The sequence below is a fragment of the Elephas maximus genome, chromosome 17 (assembly GCF_024166365.1).
Source record: "Elephas maximus indicus isolate mEleMax1 chromosome 17, mEleMax1 primary haplotype, whole genome shotgun sequence".
In the NCBI taxonomy this organism is placed as follows: Eukaryota; Metazoa; Chordata; class Mammalia; order Proboscidea; family Elephantidae; genus Elephas; species Elephas maximus.
This window is the reverse complement of record NC_064835.1, coordinates 77,040,548-77,064,102: the sequence shown is the minus strand read 5'-3', so window position 1 is coordinate 77,064,102 and position 23,555 is coordinate 77,040,548. Positions and strand designations below refer to the sequence as shown.

At 38.3% G+C, this 23,555-nt stretch overlaps 1 protein-coding gene across 2 annotated transcripts in view; it reads left to right on the top strand.

Annotated features, from left to right (window-relative positions):
- The window catches only part of LOC126060805 (E3 SUMO-protein ligase RanBP2-like), a 62,737-nt gene that overhangs the window by 21,834 nt on the left and 17,348 nt on the right, over positions 1-23,555 (top strand). For both annotated transcript variants that reach the window (XM_049857093.1, XM_049857092.1), the window contains exons 8-19: positions 1,820-1,907; positions 3,684-3,893; positions 5,074-5,255; positions 5,338-5,513; positions 5,654-5,777; positions 10,570-10,731; positions 10,991-11,128; positions 11,212-11,358; positions 14,048-14,227; positions 14,314-14,397; positions 18,928-19,063; positions 22,697-22,791. In XM_049857093.1, coding sequence (XP_049713050.1) covers positions 1,820-1,907; positions 3,684-3,893; positions 5,074-5,255; positions 5,338-5,513; positions 5,654-5,777; positions 10,570-10,731; positions 10,991-11,128; positions 11,212-11,358; positions 14,048-14,227; positions 14,314-14,397; positions 18,928-19,063; positions 22,697-22,791 — 1,722 coding nt within the window. The remainder of the gene's footprint in view (positions 1-1,819; positions 1,908-3,683; positions 3,894-5,073; positions 5,256-5,337; positions 5,514-5,653; positions 5,778-10,569; positions 10,732-10,990; positions 11,129-11,211; positions 11,359-14,047; positions 14,228-14,313; positions 14,398-18,927; positions 19,064-22,696; positions 22,792-23,555) is intronic.

The following is a 23,555-nucleotide window of genomic DNA, read 5'->3' as shown; positions in this document are numbered from 1 at the left end:
AATAGTTTTATAAGCAGCCAGGTAAATGAATTCTCAAAAGAATTATGTTTTGTTCCTTATTTTGTGTGCTCTCCAACATTTACTGATGACAAAGTTTGGCATCATGTTTAGAAAACTTGTGGCTGAGAGGAGAAGTCAGAACTAATAGTTCTGAAATCTAGAAGTGCTTTTAGGCTTACAAGGAATACGTTTATTTTGAAAAATTACTGTCTTTGGAAAGGTGATTTTATTCACATGGTGTAAAATTTTAGAGGTACAAAAGGGTTTATTTTGAGCATTCCCTCCTACCTCTGTTCCATAGTTACTTCTCTCCCCTGCGGAAGCTAATGTCATTAGTTCCTTGTGAGTTCTTAAAGAAATGTTTTATGCATATACTCTCAAGTCTATAATATATATACATACATATGCGTATATATCCCTTCCTACCTTTAAAAAATAGAGATAGAAAACATTCTGAACATTCTGCTTGTTTTATTTCTGAAAATATATCTCGGAGATATTTCCGTTTCAGTATATAAAGAGCATCCTCATTTGTTCTGGTGGTTGCATATTTTCCGCTGTATGGATGGACCATAGTTTTTTGGGTTTTTTGGGGGGGGGGCGGCGGTGGGTGCAAGCAGTTGCGATTGGCTGTTACCTAAAGTTTGGTAGTTCAAACCCACCCAGCGGCTCCATGGAAGAAAGGCATGGCGAACTGCTTCCGTAAAGATTACAGCCAAGAAAATCCTATGAAACACTTCTGCTCTTAACACACGGGGTTGCCACGAGATGGGCCGAGTCAGTAGCAGCTAACAACAACCACCAGCATAAAACCAGGGCATTTGGTTATTTCTACCTTGTTGTTATCTGAAATAATTCAGCGATATGTGTGCCATTTAACATGTGAAAATGTATGGGTGTAATAAATTCCTAAAAGAAGAATTACAAGATCAGAGTTTATATATGCGTTTATAATATTTAGAGCTATTGCCAAATCTCTAACCTCAGAGAGATTGTACCAAATTATACACTCCTACCACCAGTTGAGAAAGTCCTTAGCAATTTAAAAGTCAGCTACTTCATCTGTCCGTACAGTTACTTTTAAGATATGTCCAGTAAGTGGTCATTGCCTGTTGAACATTTGCAGTGATGGGCCTTCACTACTTTTTAGTATAGCCCATTGGATCTTGGAATAATTGGGTTCTTGGTGCTTTCTTATATGGAGTAAAAATATTCTTGAAGTAACAACCCATTGATCTTGCTTTTTCTATTGATGCATTAGAAAATATCTCTTTTTGTGCAAGGTAGTTTTCTTAGTACCTTAAGGCAGTTATCACGCCTTTCACCATTCTATTTACTTGTTATTCTTGTTACTCATGTAGTTCTTCATGAGTTATGGGTTGGGTCCTTTTTCATTCTCTTGTTTGTTCCAGTTTATCCCATTGGAGTTCACTTTACCCATGCTCTTTGAAAATGTGCTGTTCACAGTATGGCATTTTCAAGGGCGGTTTGACCAGTATTGTATAAGGTAGTGCTGTCATCTCTTCTTTTGTATTCTCTTAATAAAAGTTCTTTAACTAAATCCTCCATTTCCCTGAGTGTAATGTGAATGTGCTTTCGATGGCAAGTAGTTTCTCAGAAGTGCTTTTTCTAGGCATCTTTCATAGATTACCTGGTAAATTCCTTGGTTCCCAGTTTTTTTTGGAGTCTGTTTTCCAGCTCATCTTAACTGTTGATTAACTGTGTATTCATTATCAAAAAAGTCCAATGTGATAGAAAAGATCTTACTGTTAGAAAATGGGTATCACTGAATTAAGATGTTTGATTCTAAAATCTTCAGGTTCCAGGCCCAAAGATTAAACTCATAAAAGGAGAAGCTGGACAAAATCTATTGGAAATGATGACCTATGATCGTCTGAGCCAATCAGGTAATGGTAATGTTTAATTGATTTAATTTTAAAAAGAAAACTTTCTCTGCTGGGGCCTGTCTTATGATTTCAACCTTCATCTGTCCGGTAGATAATTTGTCAAAATCATTGTTTCTGTTTGCAATATTAGGTAAGGGCAATGGATATGGAAAGAATTAGAAGAAATAGTATATCCTTTGAAAAGAACAAATATTTGATATTGTTTGCTCCCTGATGGAGATAATTCTTTAACCCATCCTTTGTATAGCTAGTAGAGCCTCCATCTTGAATATTTTGGAGTGTATCCTGAATATAGCATAATTACTGATTTGCTAACAATTTAACGTTGACTGCTTGTAAAACAGTGCTGTGGGGGATGAAATGACGAGGCAGATAGAGATCTATCTCTTGAGGAACTGACAACATAGTGAGGAAGGTAGAAGTTAATTTGTAGATTTATTCCTAGTTTTGTCTGTTTGGATGAAACCTAAAGATCTTAAGTATTTTTAATTTTGCTAGGGCACAAACTCGAAGACATTCTCATAGGTAGAATCAAACAATGAACTGAAGAAGCTTAATACTTTTTGTAGGGAGCAGTTTTATATAAAGTTGAATGAATTTTTTGGGGCGCAAGATACAGTATTAAATGAAAGTTACTATAAACTTCGGTCTGTAGTCAGGCTGTTGATCAAAGGAATCAAGGTAGTGCTTATATTGCTCCTCTGTCCCACAGCCTAATATGTTTGTAGGTATTAGACTTTCAGCCTTTGAAGCGATTTTCAGTTTTTTTTCTTATGTCTCCCTTCTTCCTTAGCAAGGCTGTCGTGAGGTCCTAAGCCTTGTTAGTAAAATGAACTGTAGCTTTGCTTTTGTTTTGGTTTTCTGGGCATTCCAGAGAGTATCTCTGCAAGTTCATGGAGAGACAGTAGTCCAGTAGTAACCAAACCTGACCCATTAGCAGAATTACCCTAAGGAGTGGTTTTTTTTTTTAAAAACGACTTTATTGTGATATAAATCACATACTGAACAGTTCACCCAGTTAAAGTGTACAATTCAGTGGTGTTTCGTACGTGCACAGAATTACGCAGCTGTCACCACAGTCATTTTTCGAACATCTTCATCACTAGCAGTCACTTCCGTACCTCCCCTGTCCTCCCCATCCCTAGGCAGACACTAACCTACTTTCTGCCTCTGAATGTGCTTATTCTAGATACCTCTTGTAAATGGAATCACACGATATGTGGTCTTTTGTGATTGATTTCTTTGACTCAATATAATCATTTCAAGATTCATCTGTGTTACGGCACACACTGGTTTTTATTCAAGCTGTGTTTTTAAAATAAATTCCTCACCCCATACCTGTGGAATCAGGGTCTCCAGGAATGTGGCCTGGAAGTAAAAAGCTCTTTGAAGGATGGTTTCTGATCAGCCAGGTTTACAAATTAGTGTGTCTGACCAGAGGAATTAGAGCTTGGCTTTGCTTTCCTATGTCACTTAAATCCTGCACTCGTGTTCTCCATCTAAAATATAAATACTCAGACATTTTTCACATGCATTCTTGTCTTGTCTCTTTTCTTTCCTTTTACTCTAGCATGTAGACACAAATATATTAAAGGTGTAATCTATATTTATGTTCTATATAAGCACCCTTTTTGTATGGTTGTGGTTGTGGTAGAAGGATTAGGTCTGAGGTAATCCTGTTATTTCCCCTTTAAGTGTATGAATGAAACTATTGAGAGATATGACTGAATACAATCTGTATTTTAAAAATGATGGGAATGACAATTTGTTTTTCAGGGCACATGCTACTAAACTTAAGTCGTGACAAGCAAGATTTTTTAAAAGAGGTTGTGGAATCCTTTGCCAATAAGAGTGGGCAGTCTGCTTTATATGATGCTCTGTTTTCTAGTCAGTCCTCTCAGGATAGATCTTTCCTTGGTAGTGATGACATTGGATACATTGATGTTAAAGCACCGGAGCCTGTTGAGTTGGCTAGATACGACGTTGGTAAGTAGTAGCTTTCAGACAAGAAATTCTGCATCTTATTTTTTTTATATTAGGAGAAGAACAAAAGCAAAAAAGAAAATAAATGCGCCATAACTCATTATCCAGAAATACTGACTTAATTTTTTTCCCCCTGTATTCATTTGGGGCGGGGGGAAGGGGAATGAAGGGGGTTGCATATATTTTTCTGTCAGTTAATTCTACTATACATACAATTTTTCTTCTTTCATGTTGCTTTTCCATCGTATTTATAGTAGACTCTTTATAAATACCACTTTTTAATGGCAGTATAATCTGTTTTATGAATTAATCATGATTTTCTTACAAAATTTTCCATATTTAGTCCTCCAAGTTTCTAATGTTTCACTATTAAAAATAATACTGTGATGGAAACTTTCATAAACTGTGTGCATTTCCTATGATTCCAGTAGACATTTTTTAAAATGGTATTACTGAGACAAAGATGAACATTTTTTAAAGTGTTTTGTCAATTGCCATATTGTCAGAAAGGTTGTATTTCTTTGTTTCCAGAAGCGTGTAACTTTTTCAGTATTGAAGTTCTTGGAGAGGAAAAGTTCTCTTCACTAATGAGTCAGTGTAGTGGTATCTCATTATGTAGGACCATTGGTGGCACAGTGGTTAAAGTGCTCAGTCACTAACCAAAAGGTCGACGGTTCGAACCCACCAGCCACACCATGGGAGAAAGATGTGGCAGTCTGCTTCTGTAAAGATTACAGCCTTGGAGACCCTATGGGGCAGCTAGTCTGTCCTATAGGGTTGCTATGAGTTGGAAATGACTCAGTGGTAGTGGGCTCGGGGTTTGGATCCCACGATCTTAATGACCGTCTTTACTGAAGGAAAATCCATTGTTTCAAGATTTCTTATTGAGTGGTGTTCTTTATTTGGCCTCTCAGTACATTTTGGTTTTTGGAGTTCTAGTGAGTCACTTGTTTCGTGGACGGGCTTTAAAAAGAACTTTCGCCAGTATGACTGTTTTTATTAAAATTTCTGAGTGTGAATGTGGATGCATTTAATAAAAGGGTGAGAATTTGCTTATGGAATTTTCCCAGCTATGATCTAAAAAAGCAGTTGTAAAACTAAGATTGTTGCTTATGTTGGAAAAACTGATGACAGAAGATTTTGTTTGTTAAAAACGGAGGCCTGTTGTCTTCCTTTATTTCAGGTGCTGTTCGAGCCCATAATGGCAGCCTTCAGCACCTTACCTGGCTTGGCCTACAGTGGAGTTCACTGCCCACCTTACCGGCAGTTCGAAAGTGGCTAAAACAGCTTTTTCATCATTTGCCCCAGGAAACCTCAAGACTTGAGACAGATGCACCTGAATCAATATGTATTTTAGATCTTGAAGTAAGCATATATTTTAAACAAGTTAAATATTTGGAGTTTGTTTAATTTCTCTCTAACTTAAATTAATTTTTCTTTAAAACAGGTATTTCTACTTGGAGTAATATATACAAGCCGCTTACAATTAGAAGAGAGATGTAATTCTCACTGCAATTCCTATCAGGCACTTTGCTTACCACTTCCTGTGTGTAGACAGCTTTGTACAGAAAGGCAAAAATCTTGGTGGGATGCAGTTTGTAATCTGATTCATAGAAAAGTGATGTAAGTAGTAAAACAATAATATTCCTTTAGCTTATCACCTAGATTTTACAAGAGATTCAATTTCTCATGTGACGATTAACATATGTTTAAGTGTTGACAGACATTTATAAAGGGATTTCATTAAATAAAACTTTTTTTAGACCTGGAACCTCGGCAAAACTGCGACTTCTGGTCCAGCATGAGATAAACACCCTAAGGGGTCAGGAGAAACATGGCCTTCAACCTGCTCTACTTATATACTGGGCAAAATGTCTTCAGAGAATGGTGAGTCCATTAAAGTGTAAACATCTGTTAAGACCATCACTTTCATTTTTGAAAAAAATAAACTTTTAACTGAAAGTCTTTTAGTCCTCAAGTACGTAGCAAGGTGTATGTATGCTTTTGTGTGAGAGACGGACTTGATTTGTAAACTTTCACTTAAAGCACGATAAAAAAAAAAAAAAAAAAAGTCTTTTAGTCCTGAAAACAGTAGTGCTTGTTCAGATTACATCAGGTGAAATGTTCATTTTTAATCTTGCCACAAAGTAGTTAATATATAAGCACTTAAAACAGTGCCCAGCACACAGTAGCTACTGTGTAGGCATTAGCAATGATTAATAATTGTTGCTATAATTATTGCTTAGGTTGGAAAAGCCTTTATATGTGAATTGCACAAAGCTTTATAGGTTAGGGCATCATAACACACACACACCCAGTGCCGTCGAGTTGATTCTGACTCATAGTGACCCCTACAGGACAGAGTAGAACTACCCCATAGAGTTTCCAAGGAGCGCCTGGCAGATTCGAACTGCTAACCCTTTGGTTAGCAGCCGTAGCACTTAACCACTACGCCACCAGGGCATCATAGATGTTTCTAAATATTTGAGGTGTGTTCTGGGGAACAGCTAAGCGTGTGTGACTGGCTCTTTGACCAAAATGTTACAGAGAGGCAGATTTTGGTTGTGTGAAAACAGCAACGCTTAAAAATGGATTTGGCTGACTTATTAAATAGTATCATTGGAAATGTTTAAAAGTTAGGTCTAGAATGATCACTGGTGTTAAGGTTGTCTCTCATTTATTTCAACATTTGGTAAGTTGAGCAGATGACTTTTGAAATTCTGTTTGGTTTTGATTTGAAAAAATTTCAGTAGACTTTTTTAAAGCACTTTTAGGTTTACAGGAAGTACAGACTTGCCATGTGCCTCCTCTTTTCACTGCAGTTTTCCTTATTGTTGTTGTCTTGCATTAGTGTGGTCCATTTGTTACAATTGACAAACCAGTATTGGAGCATCACAATATGATGAACCAATATTGATGCATCATTATTAACTGAAGTCAGTAGTTTACGTTAGGGTTCACTTGTTGTATTGTATAGTTCTGTGGGCTTTGACAAATGTCTCGTCTCATGTGTTTGCCATTACAGCATCATACAGAATAGCGTCTCTTAAAAATTCCTTTTGCTTCACTTGTTCATTACACCCTTGTCCATCCCCGAACCCCTGGCAAGCACTGATTTTTTCACTGTCTCTATGGTATTTCTTTTACGAAATGTCATGCAGTTGAAACCATACAGTACGTATCTTTTTCAGCTGGACTTCTTTTCACCAAGTTTAGCAATATGCATTGCTAAGATTCCTCCATGTCTTTCTGTAGCCTGATACATCATTTCTTTTTTTATCACTAAATAATACTTCATTGTGTGCATATACCATGGTTTGCTCATCCAGTCACCTGTTGAAGGACATTTTGTTGTTGTTAGGTGCTTTTGACTTGCTTCCAACTCATAGCGACCCTGTGTACCACAGAATGGAACACTGCCTGGTCCTGTGCCATCCTCACATTGTTATGTTTGAGCCCATTATTGCAGCCACTGTGTCAGTCCATCTTGTTGTGGCTCTTCCTCTTTTTCACTGACCCTGTACTTTATGAAGCATGATGTCCTTTTCCAGGGACTGATTCTTCCTGATAACATGTCCAAAGTATGTGAGACGTAGTCTCACAGTCCTTGCTTCTGAGAAGTATTCTGGGCTATACTTCTTCCAAGACAAATTTGTCTGTTCTTTTGGCAGTCTATGGTGTATTCACTATTCTTCATCAACATCGTAATTCAAAGGTGCAAATTTTTCTTTGTCTTCCTTATTCATTGTCCACCGTTCACATGCATATGAGGTGATTGAAAACACCATGGCTCAGGTCAGGCGCACCTTAGTCTTCAAGTTGATTTCTTTGCTTTTCAGCACTTTAAAGAGGTCTTTTGCAGCAGATTTGCCCAATGCAGTGTGTTGTCTGATTTCTTGACAGCTGCTTCCATGGGTGTTGGTTGTTGCTAGTTGCTTCTGATTTTTGGCAACTAAATAAGGCTGCCATAAACATTGATGTGCAGGTTTTCATGTAGACATGTATTTTCAACTCATTTGGGCAGATTAAATACCTAGGAATAAACTTGCTGAGTCATATGGTGAGTCTGTGTTTAGCTTTGTAAAAAACTGTCATAATGTCTTCCAGCCCTTTAGCATTGCCACCAGCAGTGAGCAAGAGTCCCTGTTGCTCTGCATCCTCTCCAGCATCTGGTCTTAGCAGGGTTTTGGATTTTAGCCATTCTAGTAGGTGACGCATTGCATTGGGCAAGTGTGCTGCAAAGGACCTCTTTAAGGTGTTGAAAAGCAAAGGTATCACCTTGAAGGCTAAGGTGCACCTGACTCAGGCCATGGTATTTTCAGTCGCATCATATGCATGTCAAAGCTGGGCAATGGATAAGGAAAACTGAAGAAGAACTGACACCTTTGAATTGTGGTATTGGCGAAGAATATTGAATATACCGTGGACTGCCAAAAGAACGAACAAATCTGTTTTGGAAGAAGTACAACCAGAGTGCTGCTTAGAAGCAAGAATGGCGAGACTGCGTCTCACGTACTTTGAACGTGTTGTCAGGAGGGATCAGTCCCTGGAGAAGGATATCATGCTTGGTAAAGTACAGGGTCAGCAGAAAAGAGGAAGACCCTCAATGAGATGGATTGACATGGTGGCTGCAACAATCAGCTCAAGCATAACAACAATTGTGAGGATGGCACAGTGTTTCATTCTGTTGTGCGTAGGGTTGCTATGAGTCAGAACCGACTCCACGCCACCTAACAACAACGCTAGGTATGTAGTGCTGTCACAGTGTTACTGCCATCTATTTATCTTCATTGGTAAGATATCTTTTCAGGTCTTCTGTCCATTTTGTAGTGGGGCTGTTTGATTTCTTATTGAGTTTTAACAGTTCTTTGTATACTTTGTATACAGTTCTTTTAATCAGGTATGTGTTCTGCAAATATTTCCTCCCAGTCTCTTGGCTTGTCTTTTTATTTTCTTAAGTGTCTTTCACAGAGCAGAAGATTTTAATTTTAATGAAGTCTAACATCATTTTTTTTCTTTGATGAATTGTGCTTTGGTATCATATAAAAAGTTATTGTCTCCACCATCCATTGCCTGGACTGGCCAACGTCAGGCACACACACAAAAAAGTCATTGTCAAAAGTCATTGTCAAACCCAGGGTCGCCTAGGTTTTTCTGCTAAGTTATCTTCTAGAAGCTGTAGAGTTTTGCATCTTACGCTTAGGGCTATGAACTATAATGCATTCTGAGTTAATTGTTGTGAAAGATATAACTTTATGTCTAGATTAATTTTTTTGGTTTGGCACGTGGATGTCCAGTTCTAGCACCATTTGTTGAATTGCCTTTGCTCCTTTGTCAAAGATCAGTTGACGATACTGTGTGGGTCTATTTCTGAGTTCCTTATTCTTTTCCACTGATCTGTTTGTCCATTCCTTTGCTAGCACCACACAGTGTTCATCACTGTAGCTTTAAAGTAAGTCTTGAAGTTGGGTAGTGTTAGTCTTCCAGCACTGTTCTTCAGTATTGTGTTGGAATCACTTAGTTGATATCCAGAAAATAATTTGATGGGATTTTGATGGGGATTTTGTTGACTCTATTGAAATTGACCTCTTAATATTTTCTTATCCATGACCACAGAATATCTGCCCATTTATTTAGGTCTTTGATTTCTTTCATCAGAGTTTTGTCATTTATAACTAAATATCTCATTTTTGGGGGTGCTAATTTTTTTTTTTTTTAATATAAATGGCATTGTGTTTCTAATTCCAGATTTCACTTGTTCATCATTGGTATATAGGAAAGCAATTGGTTTTTGTATGGTAGCCTTGTATCATGCAGTTTTGCTGTAATGACTTATTAGTTCCAGGAGTTTTTTTTTGATGATTCTTTGGGATTTTCTACAATCATATCTGCGAAGGACAGTTGTTTTTATTGTACGTTAGATGAAGGTTTACACAACAAGCTAGCTTCATGTTAAACAGTGCACATGTTGTTTTGTGACATTGGCTGCCAACTCCATGACATGTCAGTGCTCTCCCCTTCTCGACCTTGAGTTCCCTATTACCAGCTTTTCTGTGCCCTCCTGCCTTCTTGTCCTTGCTCCTGGGCTGGTGTGCCCATTTAGTCTTGTTTTACGGGCTTATCTAATCTTTGGCTGAAGGGAGAACCTCAGGAGTGACTTCATTACTGAGCTAAAAGGGTGTCCGGGGGCCATACTATTGGGGTTTCTCCAGTCTGTGTCAGACCAGTAAGTCTGGTCTTTTTTATGTGTGGGTAAGTGAGACTTTTGTTCTATATTTTTCTTGAGCTCTGTCTGGGACCCTCTATTGTGATCCCACTTAGAGTAGTCATCAGTGGTAGCCGGGCACCGTCTATCTAGTTGTGCTGAACTCATTCTGGTAGAAGCTGTTGTACTTGTGTTTCATTAGTCCTTTGGACTAATTTTTCCCTTGTGTCTTTGGTTTTCTTCATTCTCTGAACAAGGACAATTTCATTTCTTCCTTCCCAATTCGTATACCTTTTATTTTCGTTTCTTATTTAATGGCATCAACTCGGATGTCCAGTGAGATAGTGAATAGGAGTGCTAAGAGGGGACATCCTTGTCTTATTTCCTTGACTTGAAATTTTAACCATTTTAAATGTGTTTTAGATCTGATGATTTGTGTTCCTTAGTTTATGTGTTTCTCTACCTGTATTTTAGGGCAGCGAGCTTAATTCTTTTTATGATCAACGGGAATACATAGGCAGAAGTGTTTATTACTGGAAGAAAGTATTGCCATTATTGAAGACAATCAAAAAGAAGACTAGTATTCCTGAACCTATTGATCCTCTGTTCAAACATTTTCATAGTGCAGACATACAGGTAAGGGGGAATCCCTTTGGGAATTAAATGGAGATGTGAGTTTCCAGTATATAAACAAAGAAATGGAGCTGTCGACTGCCTAAATGCCTGCCTATTTAATGATAGTTTTGCTTTCTAAATTTACTAGCTGTCACAAATACAACAGGAAAGAGTAATGCAGTGTTCATCTCATTAGATCATATAAAATCTTTGGAAAATCATTTGCGTTTCATGTTCTGAGTAGGGGCAATTTGACTAAAAATGACTTAAATTTGTTTAGATATCTGAAATTGGGGACTATGAGGAGGAAGCACACATAACATTCGCTGTATTGGATGCAGTTAATGGAAATATAGATGATGCTTTGACCGCTTTTGAATCTATAAAAACTGTTGTTTCTTATTGGAATCTTGCCCTGGTAAGTAGATGTGGCCCTTGAATTAAAATTTGTTTTTTTTGTTTTGAAAAAGTAATTATTTCATAACAGCACTCTTTGTATAGATTTTTTACAGGAAAGCAGAAGACATTGAAAATGATGCACTTTCACCTGAAGAACAAGAAGAATGCAAAAATTATTTGAGAAAGACGAGGGACTACCTAATAAAGATTTTAGATGATAGTGATTCAAATCCTTCAGTGATTAAGAAAGTAAGTTGCAAGTTTTTGTCTGTACTTTAGTATTATTGATAAATGGGTGACAAATATTTGTGCCTTGGCTTTATATTTTGGTAATTTAAAAAATGCTCAGGAATACCTTGTCAATAATACATGGGAGGTGTGTGTGTATATTGGTGTGTATAAATGTTTAGTTGCTATTGCTTTGTTTTAGATTTGGTGTGTCTTTTTTAAACTTAGCAATCTAGGTGTATGTTCTTACACAAGTACTTCTTGGGGAATTAGAGAATGTTTCTAAAGTAGGACACCATTACTTCTGTTGTCTTGGCAATGTAATCAAAACAAATGTTGCAACCTAAGGACTAGTTCTGAATGTATTTGGCAGCTAAACATATTGCTAATATTGACAGTTGTTCCTGACAGCTACAGATGCTTTTCTTTTTCTCATCTGCTATGGACAGTCTTATTTCCAGTTGTCAGGAGATTGAGAATGTCACTGTGATGTTAACTTCAGTTATGTGCAGCATTCTGAGTATCTTGTTTATTAATTTGTGTTGCATTCTTGATTTGGACTTACGTTGTCTAGTGCATTCTAGCATCTACATTTATTTTTTCCTATTCTAAATCAATTAGAAAACATCAGGAATTTACTTATATTGTTCACTTGGAATACTTTTCCAAGTTAATAATCCTCTACTAATACGACTGAGCTGAAGATTTCACGGGGCGGCTTGAGAAGACAAAGTATTATGATGACATGCGCAAAGACCTGGAGATAGAAAATCAAAGGGGAAGAACATGCTTAGCGTTTGTCAAACTGAAAGAACTGAAGAAAAAATTCAGGCCTCGAGTTGCAATGCTGGAGGATTCTACAAGGAAAATGTTAAACGACGCAGGAAGCATCAAAAGAAGATGGAAAGAATACAGAGTCGTTATACCAAAAAGAATTAGTCGATGCCCAGCCATTTCAGTAAGTAACATATGTTCAGAAACTGGTAGTACTAAAGGAAGAAGCCCAAGCTGCACTGAATGCATTGGTGAAAAACAAGGCTCCGGGATGCCAGTTGAGATGTTTCAACAAATGGATGCAGAACTGGAAGTGCTCACTCGTCGGTGCGAAGAAATTTAGAAGACAGCTACCTCACCAACCAGCTGGAAGAGATCCATGTTTATGCCTATTCCCAAGAAAGGTGATCCAACCAAATGCAGAAATTATCGAACAATAATCGTTAATATCACATGCAAGCAAAATTTTGCTGAAGACCATTCAGAAGCGGCTGTAACAGTATATCAACAGGGAACTGCAAGAAATTCAAGGCAGATTTAGAGGAGAACGTGGAACCAGGGATATCATTGCTGATGTCAGATGGATCCTGGCTGAAAGCAGAGAATACCAGAAAGATATTTACCTGTGTTTTATTGAATATGCTAAGGCATTTGACTGTGTGGAACATAACAAATTATGGATAACATTTTGGAGAATGAGAATTCTGGAATACTTAATTGTGCTCGTGAGGAATCTGTACATAGATCAAGAGGTAGTCGTTCAAACAGAACAAGGGGATACTGCATGGTTTTAAGTCAGGAAAGGTGGGTTTCAGGGTTGTATCCTTTCACCATATGTATTCAATCTGTATGCTGAGCAGATAATCCGAAAAGCTGGACTATATGAAGAAGAGTGGGGCATCAGGATTGGAGGAAGACTCATTAACAACCTGTGTTATGCAGATGACACAACCTTGCTTGCTAAAAGTGGAGAGGACTTAAGCACTTTCTGATGAAAATCATAAGGCCATAGCTTTCAGTATGGATTGAATCTCAACGTAAAGAAAACAAAAATTCTCACAAGTGGACCAATAAGCAACATGATGATAAATGGAGAAAAGAGTGAAGTTGTCAAGGATTTCGTTTTACTTGGATCCACAATCAACACCCATGGAAGCAGCAGTCAAGAAACCAGAAAATGCATTGCCTTGGCCAAATCTCCAAGAGATCTTCTTAAAGTGTTAAAAAGCAAGGATGTTACCTTGAGGACTAAGGTGCGTCTGACCCAAGCCGTGGTGTTTTCAGTAGCCTCATATGCATGTGAAAGCTGGTCAATGAATAAGGAAGACTGAAGAAGAACTGACGCCTTTGAATTGTGGTGTTGGCGAAGAATATTGAATGGACTGTGAAAAGAATGAACAAATCTGTCTTGGAAGAAGCACAACCAGAATGCTCCTTAGAAGCAAGGATGGCGAGACTGCGTCTTACATACTTTGGACATGTTGTCAGGAGGGATCAGTCCCTGGAGAAGGACATCATGCTTGGTGAAGTAGAGGGTCAGCGGAAAAGAGGAGGCCCCTCAATGAGATGGATTGACACAGTGGCTGCAATAATCGGCTCAAGCACAGCAACAATTGTGAGGACGGCGCAGGACCGGGCAGTATTTCATTCTGTTGTGCATGGGGTCGCCGTGAGTCGGAACTGACTCGACGGCACCTAACAATTACGACTGATACAAGTAATAGAAACAGCGTGGGTGTTAGTCGGAAGGCTTCAGTCTTAAGAGTTGTGATGATTACAAAGCACTTTCGCGTGTATTATTTAAAGTGTAAAGCACTTGAGATACAAAAGTGAGCAGAAGGTAGATAAGTTAGTAAGAAAAAATCTGTTTATTAATTTCAGAGTTCTTTGATTTTTTTGTAAACTAAGGGCCTTGATGAATGCCTTCTGTGTTTAGTTACCTGTGCCTCTGGAGTCTGTAAAGGAGATGCTTAATTCAGTCATGCAAGAACTTGAAGATTATAGTGAAGGAGGTCTTCTTTATAAAAATGGTTCTTTGCGAAATGCGGATTCAGAAATAAAACATTCTACACCATCTCCCACCAAATATTCTCTGTCACCAAGTAAAAGTTATAAGGTAAGTAGGAAAGAATTACTGTATTGTAGAATATGTTTCTGTTCTAAATGTTCTAAATACTATTTTTTATTGTTATTTTTTTTTAGTATTCTCCCAAAACACCACCTCGATGGGCAGAAGATCAAAATTCTTTACTGAAAATGATCTGTCAACAAGTAGAAGCTATTAAGGTAAATCACTTCATTTCGCTAAACTCTGCCTCTGTTATTCTAAGATTCAGTACGTGATCAGCTCCTCACTTCTCTCTAAAGCTGGCAAATGCCTGCTTGCCCTGCAGCCATAGAATCACACAGTGCTTTGTAGAGCTCTGTCTTGATACGACATTTTTGAAAGTAGTTACGTGTTTGTCTCCTCCACAAGCTTGAATCCTTCAAAGATACGGACTGTTTTATCCTAACCATAGCATGGTTCCTGGCATAGAAGAAGTTCCTGAGTGATTGAATGGAACTAACTACTGAAATATTAATGTTATCTTGGTCTGTGAGTTCATTTCTGAAGGTGGCTATGGTTCAGATTTATAGCTAGTAATTAAAAAGTGGTCAACTGTAATTTTACCCAAATAATGTGCGTGTTACATGTTTTTTGCCAGCTGTGCAACCCCCTTGCACATTATTTTACTACCTGTGCTCTGCTTGTTCTATGTGTGAGCATGTTACTTATGTAGATGCATTATTTGCGAAAAATATAGGAAGCCTCAAAAAAATCTGTCGTTTTTCTTTCTTTTTTTATTTAAATATTTTCACATTAATTTGACTCTTAATTGAGTAAGGAAATAGTTATAACTCTAAGGTGCCAAGGGGCTTTACTGTTTTGTAATTGGAAGTGTAAGTAGGTTTTATCATGCTCATGTTGGGCAAGAACTAAATAACTCATACTTGCAGAGTTACACCGCATCTTTATCAGTCACCAAGAGCCGGAATCGACTTGAATAGCACATAACAACATAGAAGGAAGAAGCGTGAAGCCAGACCATATTGGGTTTTGAAGTTTCACTCTGTCCCTTACTAGCAGAGTTTTACAATGCAGTGAGCAACGTGTGAGACTTAAAATATACTTTTTGGAGGGACACACATTTTTGAATTTGTGCCAAGACTTTATATGTTAATTTTGTGTAATCGTGACCTATGAAATTATATGCAATTTTGACCTGACATGTACTTTAAGCACCCCATATTGGTTTCTGGGGAATGTGGTGGAGCCTGAAAAGCTGAATTCTGGTACTGACTCTTGCACTAACTAATGATCTTGGGCCAGTTAATTTTTTATTGTTCTGTTTGGCTTCTCTTTTGTAAAGTAAGAGAACTGGACTGATTAGTTCTCATTAAATTACACAGCTCTTTGAATTTTTAAAGTTACAATTTATAGCACTGATTGGATGTTTGAGACTCTGGGCCAGATACCAGTAGTGACCAGTAAAGTTTTCTAGTTGTTCCACCAGTTTGTTTTTCTTGAGTGTGCAACATCTGGACAAGGTGCAGTGGATAGGTGGGTCAGGAAATGTTCATTTAGATTGGAAATTGACCAGAAATTGAGGTATTTCTGGACCTCATAGTTATGGCCTTCTGGGAAATTTCTATTTGAAAAAATTTTATCTAATTTTTTTTTCAGCTATATTGGTGTCAATTCCCTGGCCCTCCACATCTCCCACTCTGCATTCTAATTGCTCGAGTCTGCTTCTCTGACTCCTATTGCTTTGTCTAATTCTATAATTTTATTGTTAATCTTTTGGATTTCTGAATGCTGTCTCTCTATGGATTCTTGCAACTTACTAATTTTTCCACTATGTTCTTGAATAATCTTTTTGAGTTCTTCAACTGCTTTATCAGTGTGTTCCGTGGCTTTTTCTGTAGATTGCCTTATTTCATTTCTGAGGTCATCCCTGATGTCTTGAAGCATTCTGTAAATTACTTTTTTATATTTTGCATCTGGCAATTCCAGGATTGTATCTTCATTTGGGAAAGATTTTGATTCTTTAATTTGGGGAGTTGTAGAATCAATCATGGTCGTCTGCTTTATGTGGTTTGATATCGACTGCTGTCTCCGAGCCATCACTAAGATATTGTAGTGATTTATTCTATATTTGCTTACTGAGTCTTATCTTGTTTTGTTTTCTTTCAGTATATGTGGATGGGCTACTAGGTTTTGCTGTCTTGATTGTTGTAGCCCTTGAATTATGTCGTATTACCAGCTGGTTTGGGGTGTTACCAGATATATAAGCCTAAGAGTCCACTCATTATTCTTGAGTAGAATCTGATTTTGGGACACCAAGTGTGTGGTGCAGACTGTCACCTATCCACCTAGAGAAGTAGTGGTGATAGTTGTGTGCACCAGAGTCTAGTAGCAGCTGGGGTTCACACTCCGGGGGGGGCAGGATGCTGACAGACTTCCCCCAAGTGCCAGTGAGGTAGGCGTGTCTCTATTCCTAAAGCACTTTGGTGGGTGGGCTCTGCAGCTGTACCTTAGGCCCCCAATGAAAGTACCTCTGCAGATTGGTAGGTGTCACCCTCCTTAGACCCCTAAGGCAGGAGGCTAGGTGGTCTGCAGGGAGGTTCAGCCCTCAGTTCCCTGTTGTGGCTCAGTGAGGGTTCTGTTGAATACGCAGAGGTATCAGACCTGGGAAACTTGTCTTTCCAGTAATCCGCTAAAACAATTACAGTCAGATCCCTATCAGAAATGTCCTTGCATTATAATAGCCACCTTGTTCCCTGTAGGGATGAAAGCCCAGACTGTGGATCACATATGCTTGGCTGGAGCTGGTTCTGTGTTTTTAGTCCAATTAGGGAAGGATTTTTGGTCCCTGGGTTTGTTTGTAGCTGCTTCTCTCAGGCCAGGAGAATGGGTTAGGAAAAGACCAAAAAAAAAAAAAGGAAAGAAAAACCGCAGCGCAGTTCACTGTCTGGCTCAGGAAATTCCAATGTTAATGAAGCTGCCTGGGAAGGGGAGGGGAGAGTTCAGATGAATAGGAGAGAGTAGCACCCCAGAATATAGACAAAGTTACTTATCTTGCTTGGGATGGCTGTTTTATCTGAGATTCCCGAGGGGTGTATAGCCTGTGTGCATTGGCTGGGTCGAGATTGTCCCCGAGGGTCAGGCCCACGTCCTGTGCTTGCACTGTCTCAGAAGCCGTGGTTAGTTCCTCTGCTCCCAGTCCAATCCCAGCGCCAAGGTTCCCCGGCTGGGACGCCGCACTCCAGGCTCCAAAACCAGTTGCTGCCTCCCAGTGACTTCTTTCTCCTGTCAGCCGTGTCGCTGCGCTGCCTACGTGCACCGGCTGGGCTTCCCCCGAGGTCAATTCTGGGGGCCAGGGCTGCGTTCCGTGTTTGCGCCGTCTCAGGATGCCGTGCTCAGCTCCCCTGCACCCAGTCCAAAGCCCAGCGCCAAGGTTTTCTGACTGGGACGCTGGCTCCAGGCTCCGAAAACAGTCGCTGCTTCCCCGTGGTTGTTCGTTCTCAGTCTCTGTCACTCAGGTCATCTCTTTAGATTTGTGTTTGACGGTCAGGGTTCGTAGATTGTCATGTATGTGATCAATTCAGTTGTTTTTCCGAGTCTTTTTTGCAAGAGGGATCTGTGGTAGCTTCTACCTAGTCAGCCATCTTGGCCCCGCCTCCTGAAAACATTTTAGAAGAGGAAAGTAGATATGCCAGATCTGTTTCTGACTTTACGTACAACTGTCGGATGCTTGGTCCAATGTAGTGTTTTACCTGTTGTCTGAAGCTCTGTCATTTCTTTGGAAAGAGAAATCGTTTCTTCGTAAGTGCCTGTTTTGTAAGGGACATTTTGTAGGTTCTGTGGCTGAGTGGCTGAGTGTCAGGGTGTTGCCGTTTAGTTGTCTTTATAGTAGCAGAGGATGATGGCTAGCCACACAGCTACCTTAGAAGGCAATATAGCTGCCATTTTGTCTAGACAGCGGAGTGGGTATGTGAAAACAGTTTTGGAGTCAGACCTGTTTGAATTCAGCTACCATTTCGTGCATCTTTTTTTTTTTTTTCATTTTAAGATGTGAGGTAGTATTGTTTATCTAACAGTGTGTAAAGATTAATTAAGAACTTGTAAAGTGCCTAGAACATACCGTTGTATGTGTAATAAACTCCGAGCAAAATGTGCTTGTTTTCCCTTCCCTCTGAATGTTATCAGAGCCAGCACTGGAGCATCACTTTGAGGGACTGAGTGGTATTTTGTTAGCTCAAATGTGGGTAAGTGGAGAGCGATTACTCCTAGTACAGGGAGGTCATTGGGAATGCCTAGTAGTCCAGAGGTACTGAAGAGTAAAGCAGCACTGAAGGAAAGGCCTGAATGTTGTCGGGAGCAATACTGCTGAGGACGTTGAATGTTAGGGAAAGTTTTATTTAATTTGTAGGTATTTGTGTTTTAAGCAGCGAAGTTTCTTGGTCAGAACTGAACTTCAGAAATATTCATCTAGGCAGGTGTAGAATGGAATGGAGATGAATTCCATTTAGGAAGTTATTCAGTGATTTAGGTTAGAGTTAGAGGGAATTTATTAGATGGTGGTACTAAGGAATGAAAGAATGGGAAAAGATAAAGAGCTTTTCATAAACTGAGGATCGTGTTATTAAAATCAGCCATCGGAAACTAGAATCTATTAGAAAGTATCATCAGGTATTGAAATTTAGAGTATTAAGTTTGCCCAAGCTGTGTTTCTGGCATGATAAAATTCTTAAAAAAATTTTTTTTCCCAATAGAAAGAAATGCAGGAATTGAAACTAAATAGCAGTAACTCAGCGTCCTCTCATCGTTGGCCCACAGAAAATTATGGACCAGACTCAGTGCCTGATGGATATCAAGGATCACAGACTTTTCATGGAGCTCCACTAACAGGTAAGTTGGCAATTGGATAATCCCTGATTTTAGAGAATTTACTGTATCTCTTCCTCTTTTAAATAGATGGCATGTGAAATCGCCTCGTCTACATATGTTTATTTCCGTACACGTCTTTATATGTCTGTTTATACGTGTTACCTTGAAAGCATTGGTATTACTGAGATTTTTATAACTACAATCATAAAACAAAACAAGATTTGTCTGGTCCAGTGAATATAAAGGCTGAAATGATCCTTTAATGCACATCTCAGAAAAGCTAAGACTGAGGTGGAATTACTCCTTACAATGTGAAAAACGTTAGTTTATGTACTAAGAGATGCCTAATTAAGAGCTTAAGCCGGTGGGGAATTATTTTGATGAAATACTAAGAGACAGGACATTAACGGAAAGTACTGTTTATTTTGAAATACCGTAGCCATAACATAGAAAGAAGGAGCCCTGGTGGTGCAGTGGTTAAGCTGTTGGCTCTTAACCGTAGGGTTGGCAGTTCAAACCCACTAGTGGCTTTGTGGGAGAAAAGATTTGCAGTCTGTTCCCATAGAGATTACAGCCTAGGAAACCCTGTGGGGCAGTTCTTACTCTGTCATATATGGCTGCTATGAGCCGGAATTGACTCGATGGCACATAACAACATAGGAAGGGAGGAATTTGAAGCCAGACCATATTGGGTTTTGAAGCTGTACTGTATCACTTACTAGCTGTGTGAAGTCACATGTAAGTTAACCTCTCTGAGCCAGTTCTCTTATTTGAAATCTGGAGATAATACTCACCTCACATGATTATTGTGAGCATTTGTGTGTGAGAGTGAGTGTATTAGGCATTTACCACATTATACAGTAAATGTGTAATAAACTGAGGGTACTGCTAGTGCTTACTCTTTGCTGGCTGCGTGCAAAGGTGCATCGTATAGTTTAATCACAGAAACCTAGAGTGGTAGGTACTATTATTAATCCCAATTTCACATAGGAAGAAACAGTTTCAGAACAGTTAGAGCCGTTATTATACAGCTAGTTATTGATAGAGCCAGCATTCAAACTCAGGAAGTCTAACTGAAAAATCACTTGCCAGTTTGATATATTGTCCTCCAGGCAGACAGAAATGACAATAAAGATAGGTTGGTTTTGCATGAGACCAGTTCCTATAATAGCACATGCACACATTTCCTTGTAAATATTTAGCATGTTAAGGGCTAGTTTAGATTAGCACATTTGTGTCACGCTCCATAAGGACATGCTTAAGGCAACCTCACTGTCCTCTAGTGACATGGTCTTCTAAATGCAGGCAAAATAATAGAAAGAAAAATCTTTGTAAAGTAAAACTTCTGAAATGTCACGTGTCATTTAGATAAGTATATGAAATGTCGAGTTCACTTCCTGCTTACTTAACAACCCTGTGTATAAGGAGGATAAATAGACTGGCTACCCTTTTCTAGGTCTTTCTCAAATCTGTCTGGAATTGTATGGCACCTCTTGGGTCACAGTTTACATTTCCTTTTTAGCTCACAGGTATAAAAGATCTTCTGGTTGTTATACAAACACAGAAACATAACATTCACATTGTCTCGTTCTCACAGTAACCTGTGAACTGTACTGAAGTACATCCTCATTTTACATTTGAGAAAAATGGAGACCCCACATGACTTCTTGACAAGGTCACAAAGCAGTTTTGTGGCATTGAAAGGAAGAGAGCCCAGATCTTTTTTTTGTGTTCATGATTTTTTTTCCTTAATGAAAGTAAATGATCTTTGTCTTTTTAAAAAATAAGGTGGTTACAAACATAGATTAATGTACTTTTAGGAAGTATTCAGAAGTATGGAACACTGTAAAGAAAACTAAAAAATAACCACCTTTCTATCAACTCTTTCTGTCAACTAGAGTCCTGTTAACATTTTGGAGCATTTCCTTCTGGTTCTTTTTCTTTGTAAACATGAAGAATGTTTTATGAGATTGTTACCATGTTGTATGTAGATGATACAGCCTATTTTAAAAATATTACCTTAAGCTCTAAGCATATTTCTGTTAAATATCCTTCAAAAATACTTTCAATGTACATGGTATTCCATCATAGGGAAGTACCACAAATTCTGTTCTCTTATTTATTTATTTCGTTTCCAGTTTTTGCTGTTATAAATTGTACTGTGGACACATCCCTAGGATTCTCGGGTATTTAAAAAGTTCTTTCAGTTGCATTGGGAAGTTGCTTTTCAGAAAAGCTATACCAATTTACACTCTTACCATTAAGTGTCTAATAGTGCCATCTTATTGCTCTTTTGCTAGTGTTGACTTGTATCGGTTTACAGAAAACCTTTTCCAATTTGTAAGAATGGTACCCATTTTTAAATTTCATTTGTTTACTACTATTTGTGCTCATGGGGTCACTAACAGAATTGGCTTGATGGAAGCTAACAACAGCAAGTTATGCTTAACACTTTATAATCTTTTATATTTCTTCCTGAACTGTCTATTCATATTGTGCTTGTTTTCAGCTAGAGTATTTTTAATAGGCTCATAAGAACTCTTTATTCTTTTTGTTTTTTTCTGTTAATTACTGATAGGAGGCCTAGTCACTGGTCATCAGTTACATTTTGGACTCAGATTCTTGGCTTATATTGTTCAGTGTGTTCTGTATTCTCTATCTCCTACCCGGATATTTCCAAAAGACCCATCTTCAGCAGGCAGTTCCATTCATTTTCTCAATTTAAACTTGGGCTTCTTCAGCAGTTTTGACTTTCCTTAGTAATGCCATGGTAGGGATAAGTAGACTTTTAGCCTTCTCTAGTTCTTTTTCAGTGCTCTCTGGAATCCTTTGTTTGGTGTCTCTTGGGTCACAGCTTCTGTTTCTTCTTCCACAATAGGTATAAAAGGTCTTCTGCTTTTTTTATTTTCTGCAAACCTCATAAAACAGATGAAGCAAATGACTGTAGGTAGTTTTGCCATCATGGGTATCTTCTAGTTTTGTTTCTCATTTTACTCATATAAAACAGATGAAGCAAAATAGCCTTGATATCGACATGAGTGTCAATCGTACTGTGCTTTTCTTTATTTCTTAACAAACCAAGGAATACATTGTGTCACTTGTGAGATCTTTCCACGAGTTGTAAGGTGATTTTTGACCCGAACATCCTCAGTAATAGTTTGAGTTTACAAAATACAACTTTGTCAATCTGCCAATTTTCAAGGCTCACTTAAAATACATGGCCCTTGAGATTATCAGGTGAATTTTGGTTCCTTCAGTCCCTGTGACTTTTGCGTTCCAGTATTTCTAATGTTGAATATGACTGTGCTTTCACATCATACCAGCCTTTCTTAAAAAATGAACCAGCCACTTTTCTTCTTGGCTCCCTTTTTAATGCTTACGAGGCACTTATTCTTGCTGACCACCATGGTGCTACTCCCCTATTTCTCATTTGTCCTATTTAGTGGTTTTTCCTAGTTTGTCATTTTGTTTTTAATCTTCTTTATGATGTATTTGATGTGCAGAAGTTTAAAAATCTATGTAGTTAAATACTCCTTTGACTTCTATTGCTTTTGTATTTATAGTTTTTGCCTACCTAGATAGTCTTGTTGTAGTATAGACTTTTTAACAGTGTTTTCTTTTCTTTTTTTGTTTGTTTGTTTTTTTTTTTTTTAGTTGCAACTACTGGCCCTTCACCATATTATAGTCAGTCACCAGCATATAATTCCCAGTATCTTCTCAGACCAGCAGCTAATGTTACTCCCACAAAGGTAACAAAGGAATAATTTATACATTAATAAATATAGTCGATTCTCGTAATTCGTGGTAGTTATGGTCTATAAAGTTGCCGCAAACATTGAATTAACAAATATCAAACCATTGCTCCTCGGGCAAATACAGGGTTAGATTTCTGTGAGCCTCTGGTCACAACATTTTCGTCAGCTGATCAGTATCGTAACCTTTATGTGTGTTTCTGTTTAAAGACACCTGATTAAACATACATTGTTAATTCATTAACAGCACTCTAACTCATGATCGAATGAAGCTTATCTAACATTTTCTTCATAAGGCACATCACAGCATTCTTGTGCTTAAGAACAGTATACAGCACTTCACCCACTATGCTTGGGGGCCATTTTAAACAGCGAAATCACCAACCAAAAGCACAAAAAAGTGGCGCTAAGTAGCCTGCAAAAAGGATACCTTTTTATAGTATGACGGCTGAAAGCAGAGCGTCGCCTTGTTTGACCTCAGCTGGAAGTGTGCATTGGGCAACTCAGAATTTTCACTGCTCTGTGCGTGTCTGCAAATGACTGCACAAGGGCTGCAGGTTTTGATTTTGGGTTTACAAGTAAATTTTAGTGAGTAGGCGAATTTGCAAATATGGCATCCGTGAATAATGAGGATCGACTGTATCTCCTTTTAATTGTTTAGGCTTTCTTCAGAGAAACTAAAGGAATAGTAGAGTATTCGTACTTATATGTAGCTCAGGAATGGACATTTTAAATTTCTTTCCAGATATAGCAGTTATACT